Source organism: Bison bison, unplaced genomic scaffold (genome assembly GCF_000754665.1).
Source record: "Bison bison bison isolate TAMUID 2011002044 unplaced genomic scaffold, Bison_UMD1.0 scf7180017864363, whole genome shotgun sequence".
In the NCBI taxonomy this organism is placed as follows: domain Eukaryota; kingdom Metazoa; phylum Chordata; class Mammalia; order Artiodactyla; family Bovidae; genus Bison; species Bison bison.
Window position 1 is genome coordinate 4,737,758 of NW_011494935.1, and position 17,853 is coordinate 4,755,610.

The 17,853-nt window shown below is 40.2% G+C and overlaps 1 protein-coding gene across 2 annotated transcripts in view; it reads right to left on the reverse strand.

The window, feature by feature from the left end:
* Positions 1-1,739: 1,739 nt before the first annotated feature.
* The window catches only part of GABRB2 (gamma-aminobutyric acid (GABA) A receptor, beta 2), a 288,251-nt gene continuing 272,137 nt past the window's right edge, over positions 1,740-17,853 (reverse strand). For both annotated transcript variants that reach the window (XM_010855335.1, XM_010855334.1), the window contains one exon: positions 1,740-2,087. In XM_010855335.1, coding sequence (XP_010853637.1) covers positions 1,740-2,087 — 348 coding nt within the window. The remainder of the gene's footprint in view (positions 2,088-17,853) is intronic.

The window sequence follows — 17,853 nt, forward strand, 5'->3', positions numbered from 1 at the left end:
ACTCTAAAAAGAAATGCTGTTTTTTTAAATAGAAATAGCAAAGTCATCCTCTAAGAAAAGTTTCAATCAAATCTAACTTTAAGGAAAAATGAGGAATTCACTATTTCTTCTGAGAAAGGCAAAATATGAACTTCACATTGATAGAAATAAAATATCTGAGCTTATTCTTTTCTCTTTGTCCAACATATGAATGCATATATCCAATTAGTATAGAAAGAAGCACAATGACATAATTTAAAAATTGAATTAAAGTAATATATCATGCCTGCCTGATTATCAGCTATATATTTTTCTGCAGTATCAACTGAGGCTCATAACATTCACCATGTACTATGGCTTTGTTGTTCTTGTTTTCCATGACTTCCTATTTGATTAGGCAGACTGCAACATATACAACGAAAGCACCCTAAAAAAATCAAACTCTCCAAATCAACAACTAAACCTATTTGTGCACATAATCTCTTGAGTATTGTTTGCCATGAAAGACAAAGGTGAACTTCATTGTACATAAAGAAATACAGTTCTCTTAAAATCTCTCCAAAGACTTACTCTGTCTGTCTCTTAAGAATATAATCAGAATTTCAGAAACAAGAAAAGTTGGAAAAGACCATTAAGCCCGCTAAAGAAATGAACAAATCCTTCTTTTGAAATACCCTATTAAATTCAGAAATAAACTGCAGGAAAATGTTGTAGAGTCAGAGAAAAGCATCTTGTCTGCTAGCTCTGTCTGTGCTTTATATTCATATATTGGGATCACTCCCAGTGTAACCTAAGATGCTTCTAATTCTGCTAACATTTCTGTTTAGGGGTTGTCTTTTGATCAGGTACACTATAAAAACTTCTTCAGGTATGCTGTCAAAAGCTTGTGAGTTTGGAGGGAAAGAAATCTCTTTCACTCTACCTTCTGCCACTGAACACAGAATGTGTGGACCACATGCTTGTAACGGGCGAAGGGTCATGTTGCTTGCGTGCTTTAATTTTGTTACAACCGTTGTCTCTGAATTTTCCACTCCGTTCTGGGATATTAACTCTTATTTTTAACTGCCTCAGAAATAGCATTATAGAAAAATTTCTTTTGGCCACCAGGTATGATAATGTTTAGAAGTCTCCCCGTCTCTAAATGTCAAAATGGAAGACGTCAGCATTGATTCCCAAGCTCAAGCAAACATGGCCTGGCCAAATTGGTTTCCTGAGTCTCTGTCTTGACTCTCCCTATCTTGTTTGAATTACATAAGAACCTTCTAGAATCCGGTGGGAATTAACTTCCTATGGCACCATCATCACCTCAATAAGACAGGCAGATATTGTCTTCAGTAAGGATGTTTGCATGGCATGGAAGATCGTATGACAACCTTAGGAATGAAAATGGGGAGTATCTGGATATGACCACATCTCAGCAAGATGACTGATGACACTACTGAGCCTTCTGGAATACCATCTAAATTATTCCCCTCCGTATAGGCTGTGTACTAAGCAGATAAGGTGGAACACAGATTCAGTCTTGCCAGCATGTGTACAAATCACTTGCATTTTAACTGGAAAACCCCGAGGACCTTAGCATTTTCATGACTTAGCAGAAGCAACCCAAATGGTATGAATTGGACCACAGGATAGGCCAGCAACTAAGGTATTTTAGCATCACTTTTGTCCTGGATTGATGTGTTTTCCAAGTTCTATGTCAGGCTGTACATCTGGTTTGAGGAGGAATCTAGTCCTTGCTTCCCATGGGAAGCAATGTTTTAGTTCACATAATAAAGCCAGTAGACGATGTTGAAGAAGGAGAAAACCACTGGGAAGAATATGCGGGACCACCGATCTATGGCATTCACATCAGTCAAGTCGGGAATGGTGATTTTCAGCTGGGAGGCGCGTCTCCGCAGGCGGCTTTTCTTCTGTGCCACGTGCCGTTCCAGGGCATTTCGGCCAAAACTATGCCTGGGCAACCCGGCTTTCCGATACTGGATGCTGGAGGCATCATAGGCCAGCATTGTGCTCCTTGGGTCTCCAAGTCCCATCACAGCCTCGGAGGTGGCCATTTCATTTTTTATCTCAAGAGTGCTCAGTAAGATGTTCTCATGGGGGTCCATCTGCAAGGGGGAAGAAACAAACGAGACTTTCAAAACAGAAAGCCTTTACTGGTGAGTTTTACACAAGGTGCTATGATTTGTAGTTTGGATATTCATGATTAAGAGAACTGGCTTTGTGTCCACATGCTCTCAATTTGAACTGTGGTTCTGCCACTATAAACTGAGTTTCAGTTTCTTTATCTACTAAATGGTATAATAATCCCCTCCAAGAGGACGGCTCTAACGATGCAATGGTATAATAGACTGTTGCTAGTACCATTTTCATGATTTCCACATAGAGCATGCAGAGAAATGGAAAGCATGACCTCCCCCTTTAAATAATTTACAGTCTTGATTAAAAATACCTAAAAAATCTAAACTGAACTAGGGCTGAAATAGTATTAGGGGATGAATTACTAAATTGTGCTCACAATATAAGCCTAATTCCAGATGAATTCATGATAAAACCAGAACTAAAAGTAGTAGGTAACACATATAAAGCACTTGATATATACGCCAGAAACATTTTTATGTAACTTCATTTAACTGATGCTTCTTAACGCCCACACAGTTACAAGGTGTCACCTTAAATTTTCAGTGTCAATATAAATAGGTGTAAGGAAGAATTTTGAACAGCAAAAATGCAGGAAACACATGACTTGCCAAAATGCAAGAGAATTCAAAACAACGAGGAACTTGAAAATAATAGTTGAACAGACTATGGGTGGTGTGGGTGGTCAAAGGGTGAGTGGGGTGACTTGCCAGGGAAGAGAAGCAGACAGGAATTAAGAGTTAGACACGAATTTTCTGTACTGAGCTGAATTCTGGGCCCAGGGAGTAGAATTAAGGTGGCTGTGCTGACAGGGTGATTCTTTTTTCTCTTGGATTATTTCTTCTTAGCAAGTCTAAAAGTAAAGGATGAATACTGAGATCATGATTCTCCAAAACTATATGATTATGTAATGCTTTTTGTTCTGTTGAAAGGGGAAAATTTGTGTATCTTATTTTTAAGAGGCCTCCATTGCTACATAGATAATAAAACCTAACCACAACAAGCTATTATTAATAATACAGTATATTTATTTTAGTAAAGACTTGAAATATATCTACTGCCAATATTTTTTTATAATCAATTTTTGTATATTTTATTTTGTTTCCAGTTTTATTGAGAAATAATTGATACATATCATTGTAAAATTTTAAGGTGCACAGCATGATAGTTCAATTTATATATATTATGAAATGACTACCACAATAGGTTAAGCTAACATCCATCTTTTCATATAAATATGATACAAAAAGAAAAAAAGAAAAAAACAAGGAAAGAAAATTGTGGTGAGAACTCAAGAAATAAACGCTGATTGAATGAAATTCATTTTATGACACTTAAAACTCAATGTGTTCCTGTATCATCAATAAGATGATTCAATCTACAACACCATTGTGAAGATGGGAACTGCGTGGGACTGTACGTCTTGAGTCCCTTTCCTGCTCTAAGGCTTCCACCTCTATTTATAGAGGTCTCTTGCTAGAGCAGCAGGCTCAAGCACCTGAGATATGGAAACATTTCCCATGGTACCCGGGACCACTTATATGACAGATGTCTCATTTTTATGCATGAGAAGGGAATTTAGTGAGCAGTGCCTAGTAGCTTATTGTTGTTTAGTCCCTAAGTCCTGTCCGACTCTTTCATGATGACCTCATGGACAGTAGCCCACCAGGCTCCCCTATCTAGTAGCTAAGGCTAAGTAATTTACATATTGACTTTTCCATTTCCAGTAGTCCAGTGGGATCAGCATGTATCTCAAGCTCAGAAAATAAGGCACAGAGAGGTTAAGAAATTAACACAAATTCACCCAGTGAACAGGTGACAGAGCAAGAACTGGACTCAGGTCTCTCTCACTATGCCAAGCTAAGAACAGAAACAGCCCCCTCCCCCTATAGTTCTCTACACTCATAAAAGAAGACCTTCTCAGTGCGGGGGAGGGGCAGTACCTGGAGGCTTGCAAAATGTCCTTAATGAGGATGGAGGTAAGAGTCTTGATTTAAATACATCACTAAAGATTAGAACTAATGTAAAGTCCTATTAACTGTAACATTGTCAATAAACATCTGCGATTTGAACCTTCAACAGCCCCACTAGCAATAATTCTATTTAAGGAAGCACCACTTCCCCTCTCTCAGTTACTGTGCTTCTGATGTGGCTGGAGTCAAGCAGAGCAATCTTGACACAGAGTTTGTTTCAGTGACAGACACACGCCCATTTCAGAACCAATGGCATGTCATGAGCCTTCAGGTGGGCATACTAAAGACTCTCAAACATTTCCACTGGGTTTGTACCCAGAAGTATGTGGCCCTGAGTCTAATGAATTTGTTGAGATGCTCCAGCTGCAAGAGGTGATCCTAAGTTGAAAACAAACCAACACTGGGAGACACAGAGAATCCATGACCTGCTGAGAGTGTCTGTATCCCGTATGCCTGATTTGCTGACGCTAAACAGATAATACACCTCACTCTCTCTCTCTTTCTCTTTTTCGTATAAGACAGCATGAGTTGGGTTTTCTATTACTTAAGACCCAAAAAATTGTAACTGAGATATGATTCATCTTTATGTATCTGAACAACCCTATAATATAGGCAGGGCAGGAAAGATATTATTGATGTTACACCTGTAATAAGGATGTTTCACAACTCAAATTGAAATTAAAGAAATTTGTTACAGTAATACAATCTTCAGTATGCAGAAGAGTGTTGGGTTTCAATCCTTCCGGCTGGGACCAAAAGCATCTAGGGGCTGCTGGGTTTGGTGGCTGGCTGGTCAACTGGCTACATTTATTTTCCCCCCTTGTCTGTTTTCCTTTAAAGGATGTGAACTGTGTTAGCAGCAAAGGTCAAAGGTGAAGGCTTCTAATATGTGTTTCAACAGGCTTTTATATGTAACTCAAATGGTAAAGGGGGAAAGGCTTTTTAATTGATTACGTTGAGCTTCCATTAGTAATCTATAGAGTTTATTTACTCTGGGTGGTGCTAGTGGTAAAGAACCCGCCTGCCAATGCAGGAGACAGAGATGCAGGTTTGATCCCTGGGTTGGGAAGATCCCCTGGAGAAGGGCATGGCAATCCACTCCAGTATGCTTGCCTGGAGAATCCCATGGACAGAAGAGCCTGGTGGGCTACAGTTCATAGGAATGCAAAGAACTGGACATGACTGAAGCGACTTGATACGTACCTTGTTTAAATAAAACATTATGTTCATTTCACATTATGCATGTGAAATTGAACAACTATTAACTTTCCTTTTTCTTTTTGAAATACTTGTTTTTGGAAGGTGACTGCTGATTGAGGTTTATTATGTTTTTTTTTTGTTTGTTCTTTTTGAGGGACCTCCTTACTGAATCATTGCAGAATATGCTGTATTTCCATTTTACAGGGCAGGAAACTGAAGTTCAGAAAAATGAAGTGAGTTAATTAAAATCTTACTACTCACAAGTAATAAAATAGTGTAATAATTCTTTTCTGTTGATGATTATCTCAATGCAATAATATTCCATGCTGCCTCCAGCATCTCCCAAATCAATCTGGGAAGTATGGCTCAGGTAGTGGTTTGGTGGGTTGATATAGTCTATTTTAGGGGCTCCAAAACTTTAATGAACCTCAGAATTCCCTGGGAAGTCTTGTTAAAACACACATCTCTTGGCACCCCTTCCCAGAATTCCTCAGTTAGTAAATACGGGATGAGGCTCAATAATCTGCATTTCTAACAAGTTCCCAGGTGATGAGATGATGCTGGTCTGGGGTTCACATTTGGAAAACTACTAGTCTGCTGGACTGCAGCGAAGGACATGACTAAACAAAGCAGCAGGAGATACCTTGGGAAACAATGAAGCAGCTGAAGTTCTAACTACAGGCATTACCACTTAGAGAACACATGAAACTTCTGTTCATTATTCACTACAGACAGGCATTGTGTGACACAACTTTACACAACTTTCAAGACCATCCCCAAGGGAAAAAAATAAAAAACACTGCCAAAAAGCAAAATGGCTGTCTGAGGAGGCCTTACAAATAGCTGTGAAAAGAAGGGAAGCAAAAAGCAAAGGAGAAAAGGAAAGATATACCCATTTGAATGCAGAGTTCCAAAGAATAGCAAAGAGAGATAAGAAAGCCTTCCAAGAAATCAATGCAAAGAAATAGAGGAAAACAACAGAATGGGAAAGACTAGAGATCTCTTCAAGAAAATTACAGATACCAAGGAAACATTTCATGCAAAGATGGGCTCGATAAAGGACAGAAATGGAATGGACCTAACAGAAGCAGAAGATATTAAGAGGAGATGGCAAGGATACACAGAAAAACTGTACAAAAAAGATCTTCATGACCCAGATAATCATGATGGTGTGATCACTCACCTAGAGCCAGACATCCTGGAATGTGAAATCAAGTGGGCCTCAGGGAGCATCACTATGAACAAAGCTAGTGGAGGTGATGGAATTCCAGTTGAGCTATTTCAAATCCTGAAAGATGATGCTGTGAAAGTGCAGCACTCAATATGTCAGCAAATTTGGAAAACTCAGCAGTGGCCACAGGACTGGAAAAGGTCAGTTTTCATTCCAATCCCAAAGAAAGGCAATGCCAAAGAATGCTCAAACTACTGCACAATTGCACTCATCTCATATGCTAGTAAAGTAATGCTCAAAATTCTCCAAGCCAAGTTTCAGCAATATGTGAACCGTGAACTTCCAGAGGTTCAAGCTGGTTTTAGAAAAGGCAGAGGAAGCAGAGATCAAATTGCCAACATCCGCTGGATCATGGAAAAAGCAAGAGAGTTCCAGAAAAACATCTATTTCTGCTTTATTGACTATGACAAAGTCACTGACTGTGTGGGTCACAATAAACTGTGGAAAATTCTGAAAGAGATGGGAATACCAGACCACCTGACCTGCCTCTTGAGAAATCTGTATGCAGATCAGGAAGCAACAGTTAGAACCGGACACGGAACAACAGACTGGTTCCAAATAGGAAAAGGAGTACATCAAGGCTGTATATCGTCACCCTGCTTATTTAACTTCTATGCAGAGTACATCATGAGAAACACTGGGCTGGAAGAAGCACAATCTGGAATAAAGATTGATATTTGGGAGAAATATCAATAACCTAAGATATGCAGATGACACCACCCTTATGGCAGAAAGTGAAGAGGAACTAAAGAGCCTCTTGAAAGTGAAAGAGGAGAGTGAAAAAGTTGGCTTAAAGCTCAACATTCAGAAAACGAAGATCATGGCATCTGGTCCCATCACTTCATGGGCAATAGATGGGGAAAGAGTGGAAATAGTGGCTGACTTTATTTTTTCGGGTTCCAAAATCACTGCAGATGGTGACTGCAGCCATGAAATTAAGACGCTTATTCCCTGGAAGGAAAATTATGACTAACCTAGATAGCATATTAAAAAGCAGAGACATTACTTTGTCAACAAGGTCCGTCAGTCAAGGCTATGGTTTTTCCAGTGGTCATGTATGGACGTGAAAGTTGGACTATAAAGAAAGCTGAGCACCGAAGAATTGATGCTTTTGAAGGGTGGTGTTGGAGAAGACTTTTGAGAGTCCCTTGGACTGCAAGGAGATCCAACCAGTCCATTCTAAAGGAGATCAGTCCTGGGTGTTCATTGGAAGGACTGATGTTGAAGCTGAAATTCTAATACTCTGGCCACCTGATGTGAAGAGCTGACTCATTTGAAAAGACCCTGATGCTGGGAGGGATTGGGGGCAGGAGGAGAAGGGGACGACAGAGGATGAGATGGTTGGATGGCATCACCGACTCAATGGACATGAGTTTGGGTAACCTCCGGGAGTTGGTTATGGACAAGGAGGCCTGGCATGCTGTGGTTCACGGGGTTGCAAAGAGTCAGACACGACTGAGCTGAACTATGTAAACTTTAAAAAAAATAATTTTTTATATGATTTTGAAAGGTTACTTTCCATTTACATTATCCTAATACATTAGTTATATTCCTTGTGTTGTACAATACATTCTTGGCCCTGTCTTATATCCAGTATTTTGTACTTTCCACTCCCCTACCCTATATTGTCCCTCCTCCCCCATTCCCAATGGTAACCACTTGTTTGTTCTTTGTATCTGTGAGTCTGCTTCTTTTTTTGTTATATTCACCAGTTCTATTTTTAAGATTTCACATATAAGTGATATACAGTATTTGTGTTTCTCTGTCTGACATATCACTTGGCATAATGTCCTCCAAGTCTATCCACAGTGCTGCAAATGGCAAAATTTCATTCTTTTTTATGGCTGAGTAGCATTCAATTGTGTGTATGTGCCACATCTTCTTTATCCATCCATCTGCTGATGGACACTAAGGTTGTTTCCATATATTGCCTCTTGAAAATAATGCTGCTATGGACACTGGGGTGGCATGTATCTTTTCGAACTTATGTTTTTTTTTTTGGATATATATCCAAGAGTAGACTGGCTTGGTTATAATGATCTTGACAATAATGTAACAAGGGAGTTATTATTAACAGTCTCATTTTAAAAATAAGGAGATTGAGAATTAGGAGTAGTGATTTGTCTAGAGTTGCAGTTTAAGTAGTACATTTGGCATTTAATCTGTTTGTTCCAATGTTCCTGTTCCTACTGACAAGACTATACAGTTGCTTATCTTGACACTTTTCTTCAATTATAAGTTCAGTTTTGGAACCTGTATCAGCTTGTACTTAGGTAATGAGATTTCATAAAATGGAAGGAATAGCAACTGTCACATGAATTTAGCTAATCCTTTTAAAAAACGGATCTCTTCCCCACCCTCTCCAGCTTTGCCCAAATGATTGTCCTAATTGCCTTTCTCTTGAGCAGTGGAGACATGGGAGAAACCACTAAATCATCCCTTTTTTTGGTTACAACATAAACAAAACATAGTTCCTCTTTAACTTATCAGAAAGGCCATGGAGCAATCTCTATTGCCCTGGAAAACACAACAAAATACTGGTCATCTGTTTTGTCTTGTAATTTTTACCTATTTAAACAGGCATGAGAATACTGCTGATGGTAATTAAAACAATGGAGAAAAGGAAACCAAAAATATATGAAAGAAAACAGATGAGAGAGAGAGAGAGAGACTAATAAATAAATTGACATTTTATATAGATAAGCTACATTTGCAAGAAGCTTGCTGCAGGTCTTGCTTTAAGGGTCTATACTACTTGCTTTCTAGAGTCAACTTTTAACTCACAAGTATCCATTCCTGACACAAGGGTTTTGGGAGAGGCCCTATTAAGTAGTCTAACACCAAAAAAAAAAAACCCAAAAAATCCCAAAAAACCTCTTCTGTTCCCCATTCAGCAATCTGCTCTTGAAATTATGCTTTACTTGGAATTATTGTGCTCATCCATCAAGAATGAAATGCTGAGATTTTGGGAAACAGACTCATTTATTTGCACCAGCATTCTGGACTCTCCTCCGAATGACCCCCTGTGAACAAGGGCAGTTTTCACATTGATCGTTCAGCTGTTCCACTAGTTAGAGAGAGATGCACTTCTGTTTCAGGCTGACCCATGCACGGATGGTTCTAACAAAGGCAAAGTCATGTTAAACACTTGGATTAGGAGGTTTTCTTTTCCTTCTTCTCATTCCCCATTCCAAAATCTTTTCCAAAAAGAAAAGAAACACATTTAGTTAACAGTTCCATTTTGCTTAAAAGATATTGCATTGAACAACATAGAGAGGACCTTATTTTTTATAAAATAAGCTAATTTCAGGACTGGTTTCAGGGTTGCTGCTTCCTTTCCCGGACCTTTGTCAGTGATAGCTGTATGTTCTGGAGAGATGCCCTTGCCCTACTGTCTTATACAGACATGCATAATGCTACCCTCAGTGATTCAGCGGCATCGCATGTTTATCTTGGGAAGCACAATGGGGCTATTTTAGATTCTAGTTCACCACTCATATCATTCAAAAAAGAGTGAGAATTTGGGAAAAAAAATTTCAAAAAATCCTAACTCTCGTATTTTCAATTACTTTGACTAGTGTGTGGGTAGGAAGCCTTGTTTTATCTTCCATGAATTGACACTGTGACCTGAGTAACTTTAAATGCTAAGGCAATGAACTGTTAAGCCACCTGGGAATGTCCAAAGCACTCTTTCCAAAGGAAAAATACTCTGTAACTACCTAGCCTACACTCAGCCTTCTAAGAAGTGAAAGCAAATTTACCCGACTAGAATATGAAATGGAGATTCCTTCCAAGAGGGCAAGTGAAGGGCAACATCTTTGACTTTTCAAATTCCTCTATTGAAGCAAAAAGAGAAACAGTAACCAGATACGGAGCTTTAGAACTGGAATATAAATAATACGAGAGTACTGCTGAAATCCCAGGTAGTTTCAGAAGGATGATCTTTTTAAAAAAATGTTTTTGAACTTTTTATTTTGTATTGAGGTATAGATGAATAACAATATTTTGATCGTTTCAAGTGAACAGCGAAGGGACTCAGTCATACACATACATGTATCTAGTGTCTCCCAAACTTCCCTCCCACCCAGGCTCAGGTAACACTGAGCAGAGTTCAGTGTATTATACTGTAGGTCTTTGTTGGTTATCCATTTTAGGTTACCCATTTTAAATATAGCAGTGTGCACATGAAGGATGATCATTTTAAATAAAAGCTAAAAATAAAAATAAAAGGACTGAGATTCTCTTTAATGTCTTTTTTCCTTCTATGATGCTACTGTGTTTGAAATCTCACAACCGTACCATGAGAAGTTTGTACTAGGAGCATTTTGTAAATCTTTCCCACCAAAATTCTGAAGTTCATGGGTAGTTAAGTGGTAAAACAATCATTCAAATTTATAGACTCAAACCTTGTTTTTCCTACTAAATATTTTCACTGTGTGGTAAAATACTTATAAAGTGATCACTGGTGGCACTAAGATATGAGCAGTTTAGCTGTTGTTTTGATTTTCAGTTTTTAAATTCTCATGGGTAGATCACGGGAGTACCCATCTTGAGGATTACTTAGCAGCCTGATACTTTGTTAAGGAATCACATTAACGCATCTCTTCTTTATGGATCAGTCACTTGGTTGACTTTTTCTAGTTGTCGTAAGGTGGAAATATTCCGCCTCAGTCACAAACCAAAATAATCCATCTGGACAAGGGATAAACCAAGCGAGCATGGCGAGGTTTTGAGTTGTTGTTTCAGGTGATAGTGAAGCTTTTAGAAGCAGAGTTAGACTTTGGGAGCAGAAAGAGAAGAGTAAGACACTTCTCTCCAAAGGACCCCAGAAGAGAAACCTTTTATAGAACTTATGACTAATACAAGGTCAGTTGTAAAAAGACACTCAACAAGCCTGGGCTGTCCAGTGGACTAAGGCTCCTCCTCTTTCTAATCCCCTTATGTGGGTCCCTGCCCCTTTCAACCCTCCCAGCAGAGTTAGAACAAGCTGGTTCTAATCTTGGCTTACCCCAGGCCTCAGTGCTCTTCTAGAAAATCTAGGTGGGTTTAGGGATGTCCTTGCTAATTTCTTCCACCTGGATCAATCTTCCTGCTATAATCTCCCTGAACCCTTGTTTCCTTCATGATGGCAAGCATGGGCATGTTGCTTATGTGTCCCTAATGCTGACCACTACAGTCCATACAAAACAAGTACTTAAAATAAAACTTGCTGAATTGAATTACTGAGAGGGTCAGACTAAGCCCAGGATCACACATTCAAATCAGCTAGGAAAGTCATATCAAAGCATGAAGTAGTTGTAATGGAGAATGGGAAGAAGTTGGCCCTAGTATAGCTAACTAGACTATAAAAATACAGGCTTGCCTGAAGGACATTTAAATTCAAAATTTTAAAGATTATGGCAGGGGTCAAAATCATATATAAGGGTTCAATCCACAAGCTGCTGCATTAAATTCCTTACAGATTTAATGTATTAAAAAACTATCTTTCAGTTCCATTTAATCTATAATTACCAACTGCTTTAAAAAAATGTGGCATAAAATAGGACTAATGAATAATGAAAATTCACCTAGAAAAAAGCCTAAGTCTCAGAGCTCCCTTGTAAACTGTGATCTTGATATCAGGCTAGTGTTCCTTTCCTAACCATGTAAGGTCTTGTGGCAAATTCTGCAGTATTTCTCTGTGTGGGAACTAAAGTAGCCTTCCTAATTTTTGTAGTTTAATCTCTTCCATTCTTTTTATTCTCACACAATCAAATTAATTTCTCTTGAACAATTATTACTTTCCAGTTATGTGTTAATTTGTATGGAATCCACTGGAAAAGAATTAAGGGCAGGAGGACAAGGGGGTGACAGAAGGTTGGATGGCATCACTGACTCAATGGATATGAGTTTCAGCAAACTCTGGGAGGATTGAGTTCCCCAACTAGGGATTGAATCCAGGCCCATGGCAGTGAAAGCCCCAAGTCTTAACCACAGGATCATCTGGGATTCCTGACAGTACATTTGAATTGCTACATTTTATAATAATAAAACACAATAAAATATATGATGAACTGAATACTTTTTAAAAGGTTGGTAGAATTCTCTTTGGGTTCTACTTCTTAACTTAACCAAGTATAAGCTACTACTTTCAAATATAGTTGAAAGCCAGGAGTCATTGTAATTGTATGGAAAAAAATTAAAAGACTGGGGTCATATAGAAATCCACAGAAGGAGGAAAAAGTGAAGGAAACTATACTAATAATCTATGCTTTTAATGGACCTTCCTTTCTTCCAAAGGAGGGTCTCACTTTAAATTATTATACATCCTCAGGCTCTGTGGAATGAGCCAGGTTTGACAATGAACTCACTTTAAGTTCAAAGTCCTCTTTTCACACATTTCGAAGGTAGATGTGAGAATCTGCATACTTAATTCTGATAACTTGAAGAAGTTTTAATACCCAGGAGCTTATATCCTGAGAGGCAAAGGCTCATTCTAGTTCAATTTTCATCTGAATTATTGACTCAAGTCCCAAGCTGGAGAGACGATTGATCTAATCTTTTCATTAGCTGGTTCATACAACTCAAAGCATTATGTATGATGACTTGTTAGAGATTTTTATACACACCACATAACCGGTAATTCACAATTTCCAACACATTTTAAAATAATACCATAGAGGACATTTGGTTTCTTTCCACAAGGCTGGAAACATTACAGTCAAGTGTTTACAAGGCACAGGTGTATAGGGAGGGGAATTAGGGGTAAACTTTAGCAGAAGAGGAGGAAAATTTTCCCCTGGGGCTTTACACACATCACTGAGAGAAAAAAGGGATGTCTTTTCCAGACACACATCCCTCCTCTTCATAATATTCTAAAACCCAGGACAGTGAGTAATAAATGTGGTAGATGATCAGGTCAAGTTTCAAGACTTTAGGGCAGGTTGTGAAAGTGTTTGACTCTCTGTGGCTCCATGAGCCCACCAGGCTCCTCTGTCCATAGCATTTCCTAAGCAAGGATATTGGAGTGGGTTGCCATGCCCTTCTCCAGGGGCTCTTCCAACCCAAGGATTGAACCTGGGTCTCCTGCATTGCAGGCGGATTTTTCACCATCTGAACCACCATGACTGACCTAAAGGCTGTAATCCAAATCATCCCAGGTCATTGGGAGACTCATGGTTTCCTCTTGGCCCTAGGTTTTGAAACTGATGCCAACCTTGTCCCATTAGCTAATGAGGATAGGTTTGAACATACAAAATCTCCCATTGTCTCCGTTCTGGGTCAGAGAGAAATTATAATCTGCTTCTAGCTTTCAGCTAAAAAGCAAAGAAGTCAGGGTTTGGTTTCTGTCCTCCTTAAACAAGGAGCCAATGTTTTAATGCATCTAAAAGCCTGAACGCTCCTTTCCCCTGGAAGGTATTGACTCAAAAAGAGAATCATACTACATACTTCAAAACTCCATCCATGGTATAATCAGTTCCACTCACATATATCAGAGACCCCTTCCACGGTGTCTTACCCACTGCCTCTTATTGTTTTTTATTTAATTTGGCTAAGAACAGAAAGCTGACCTAATGCAGACCATATGGGCTGGATTCCCGTGACTGTAACAAAAGGGCAGCAGAAAGAAGCAGCGCATACAACTCTACAGAGATGCAGAAACACAGCCAGTGACCTTTGCTTCCACGGATTTAGAATTACACTCGGCTATTGAATGGCAGGGGGCATGGGGGTGGTGCTGAAATGGATCTCTTGAATAAAGACAGGCTGATGGCAAGGGTGCACAGATTCACACTGATTACTAAATCCTGTGAAGGGGAGTTTAGACACATGTTTACTCATAACCAGCAATGGATCTAGTAGCTGCATTTTAAAAGAGTGCACTGGTGAAAAGTAACTCAATAGTAATTTAAAAAACTAATACAATGATGATGACATAAAGTAAATACTTATAAGCAAGTAGCCACTATATACAACAAAGGTGAAATAAATGATGCTAAAAGTTGTCATAGATTACAGAACAAATGCCTTTCAACGAACAGAAGAAAGCAAATATCTATTTACAACGAAAGTATTTATAAGCACCGATTTCTCAGTAGAACATTATGATACTGAATACTATGTAGCTGTTGAACAGGACCAAAGGATTTCTAATATTTGCTTCAACAGGTAATTGGGAGTTGTTGCTGTTGTTTGGTTACTAAGCTGTGTCTGACTCTTTGCAACCCCATGGGCTGCAGCACGCCAGGCTCCCTGTCCTTCACCATCTCCTGGAGCCTGCTCAAACTCATGTCCATTGAGTCGGTGATGCCATCCAACCACCTCATCCTCTGTCGCCCCCTTCTCCTCATTGGGAATCCCTATTCGTCCTTCCTCACTCTTATGTGTCTTGCAGACCTCAGTTCAAATGTTCCTTCCATCAGGGAGTCTTCTTTGATCAAACCTCAGTCTGTCAGGTCCTCTGATATATGGCCTCACAGCAACATAAACACTTTCCTCACTGTACTTATTTACATTTATAATTATACATTATTTCTCTAGATACTTGTTTAACATGCATCCTTTCAAGATGTGGTCTCTGTGAAGCCAGGAGCATGTCTGGTAGGGATTCAGGAAGTATCTGATGAATTAGCAGATAACCCCATTAGGCAGTATTGAGTACATATTCAGGTATGTACTTTCCTGATGGTGCAGTGATAAAGAATCCACCTGCCAATGCAGGAGATGCAGAAGACACAGGTTCAATCCCTGTGGTGGGAAGATCCCCAGGAAGCAGGCATGGTAACCCACTCCAGTCTTCCTGCTTGGTGAATCCCATGGACAAGGAGCCTGGAGGTCTATGGTCCATGGGGCCACAGAGAACCAGATGCGACTGAGCGACTAAGCACACACACAGTGTACCTTCCACTCTACAAGCACTCTACATGGATGAGTGCATCTTTGCTCACCACCGTCTTTTGAGGTGGGTACTCTGATGAATGCTCACTTCAGAGATGTGCAAGCTCAGGTTACCGTCAGTCACTCCTGAAAGAATCACAAGTAAATAAGGGACTGGGATTTGAACCAAGGGTGAGTTAACACACTTAAGACAGACGGTACATTGGGACCCATGATATGTCCCCTTGAAAGAGTGAAATTCCCTCTTGTTTTGAGACATTTTGGAAACACAAGCACACTCTGTGGAAGTGAAGGCACAGTGAGAGAACAGGTACGGAGGCATGGTGGGTCAGAGAGGGTGGCCTGAGAACAGAGAGCAGGCAGATAAAGGAAGGCAGCCCTGGGCCTCCGTGAGGGTGGGCTCAGAGGGCACCCACCTCTCGGGCCCAAGGAGAGGAAGTAGGAAAGCAGACAGAGGCCTCTAGGCCCACAGAACCCTCCGTCCACTAGGTGCCCAGTGAGACTCTTGATCCTGTCTGTTCTCTCCGGACCGTTCCTTCTCACTTTGTGTGGCTGCATTGTAGGGAGAGCCACTTGGTGAAACGAGAGGTTAGATTTTCAAAAAAGCTACTACAAATACCCAAACTCTTTAATTCCAGCTGTAGGGATTCTCGACAGAGGAGCCTGGTGGGCCACAGTCCATGGGGTCACAAAGAGTTGGCCACAACTGAGCGTATGCATGCGCATGCACACACACACACACACACACACACACACACACGAACTCTCAGAGCACACCTGTAAGCATTCATTTTTATTTGGGCTGAGGTGACAGGGACTCTGAAACCAGGCTGCTTGGGTTAAAAGCAGAATGGGTTAAAGGCAAGGTCACAAAGCCTTGTGATTTTGGACAAGATATTTCACCTTTCTGACCCTTAGCTTTCTAAACTGTGGGAAAGGTATGTTATGTTCCAGCCTGTATGGGAGGGGAGTTTGAGGGAGAATGGGTACATGAATAAGTATAGCTGAGTCGCTTTGCAGTCCACTGGAAATGATCACAAAATTGTTAATTGACTATACTGCAATACAAAATGGGCTTCCCTGATAGCTCAGTTGGTAAAGACTCTGCCTGCAATGCAGGAGACTCTGGTTCAATTCCTGGGTTGGGAAGATCAGTGGAGAAAGGATAGGCTACCCACTCAAGTGTTCTTGGGCTTCCTGCATGGCTCAGCTGGTAAAGAATCCACCTGCAGTGTGGGAGACCTGGCTTCAACCCCTGGGCTGGGAAGATCCCCTGGAGAAAGGAATGGCTACCCACTCCAGTATTCTGGCCTGGAGAATTCCATGGACTGTATAGTCCATGGGGTTGCAAAGAGTCAGACACAACTGAGCGACTTTCACTTCAATTCACTTCAATACAAAATAAAAAGCTTTTTAAAAAAATTAGAACAAAAAGAAAGGAAAGGGATAACATTATCTTCCTTATTGGGAGGTTGTAAGGATTGATGGTTTCCCAGGTGGCGCTGTTGATAAAGAATCTGCTTGCCACGGCAGGAGACATAGAGACGCAGATTTGATCCCTAGGTTGGGAAGATCCCTTGGAGAAGGAAATGGCAACCCACTCCAGTATTCTTGCCTGGAGAATCCCACGGACAGAGGAGATAGTCCACAGGGTTGCAAAGAGTAAGACACGACTAGAGCGACTCAGCATGCATGCACACACACGAGGACTAAATGAGATAAAAGCACCTAAAGCAATGCCGTATTTGAAAAACTCAAGGAATAGTAACTTTAATTATAATAAAAGTAAGCAGGGGAAGGAACTGAACTTCTGCTTTATTATGATCAGGAGAAGCCCCCACTACATTAAACCAGTAGCGTCAAACCAGTTCCCAACTTAAACAGCCTTGAAAGTGGTGACAGAGGGGGACACACAGCATTTGCTTCATCACTGTTTACGACACACATGAATGTATTGGTACAGTTGTGCTTCTCTTTGCAACAGCCTGTTGGCAAGGAATCTTCTAGTTTCAGTCTCCCAGCAAAGTATCTAAAAGTTGAGACCTCACTATTCACAGGCTTGAGAAAAGAAAGTGCAAATAATATTTCTCGGTTCCAAATAGGAAAAGGAGTACATCAAGGCTGTATATTGTCACTCTGTTTATTTAACTTATATACAGAGTACCTCATGAGAAATGCTGGACTGGAAGAAACACAAGCTGGAATCAAGATTGCCGGGAGAAATATCAATAACCTCAGATATGCAGATGACACCACCCTTATGGCAGAAAGTGAAGAGGAACTCAAAAGCCTCTTGATAAAAGTGAAAGTGGAGAGTGAAAAAGTTGGCTTAAAGCTCAACATTCAGAAAACGAAGATCATGGCATCCGGTCCCATCACTTCATGGGAAATAGATGGGGAAACAGTGGAAACAGTGTCAGACTTTATTTTTCTGGGCTCCAAAATCACTGCAGA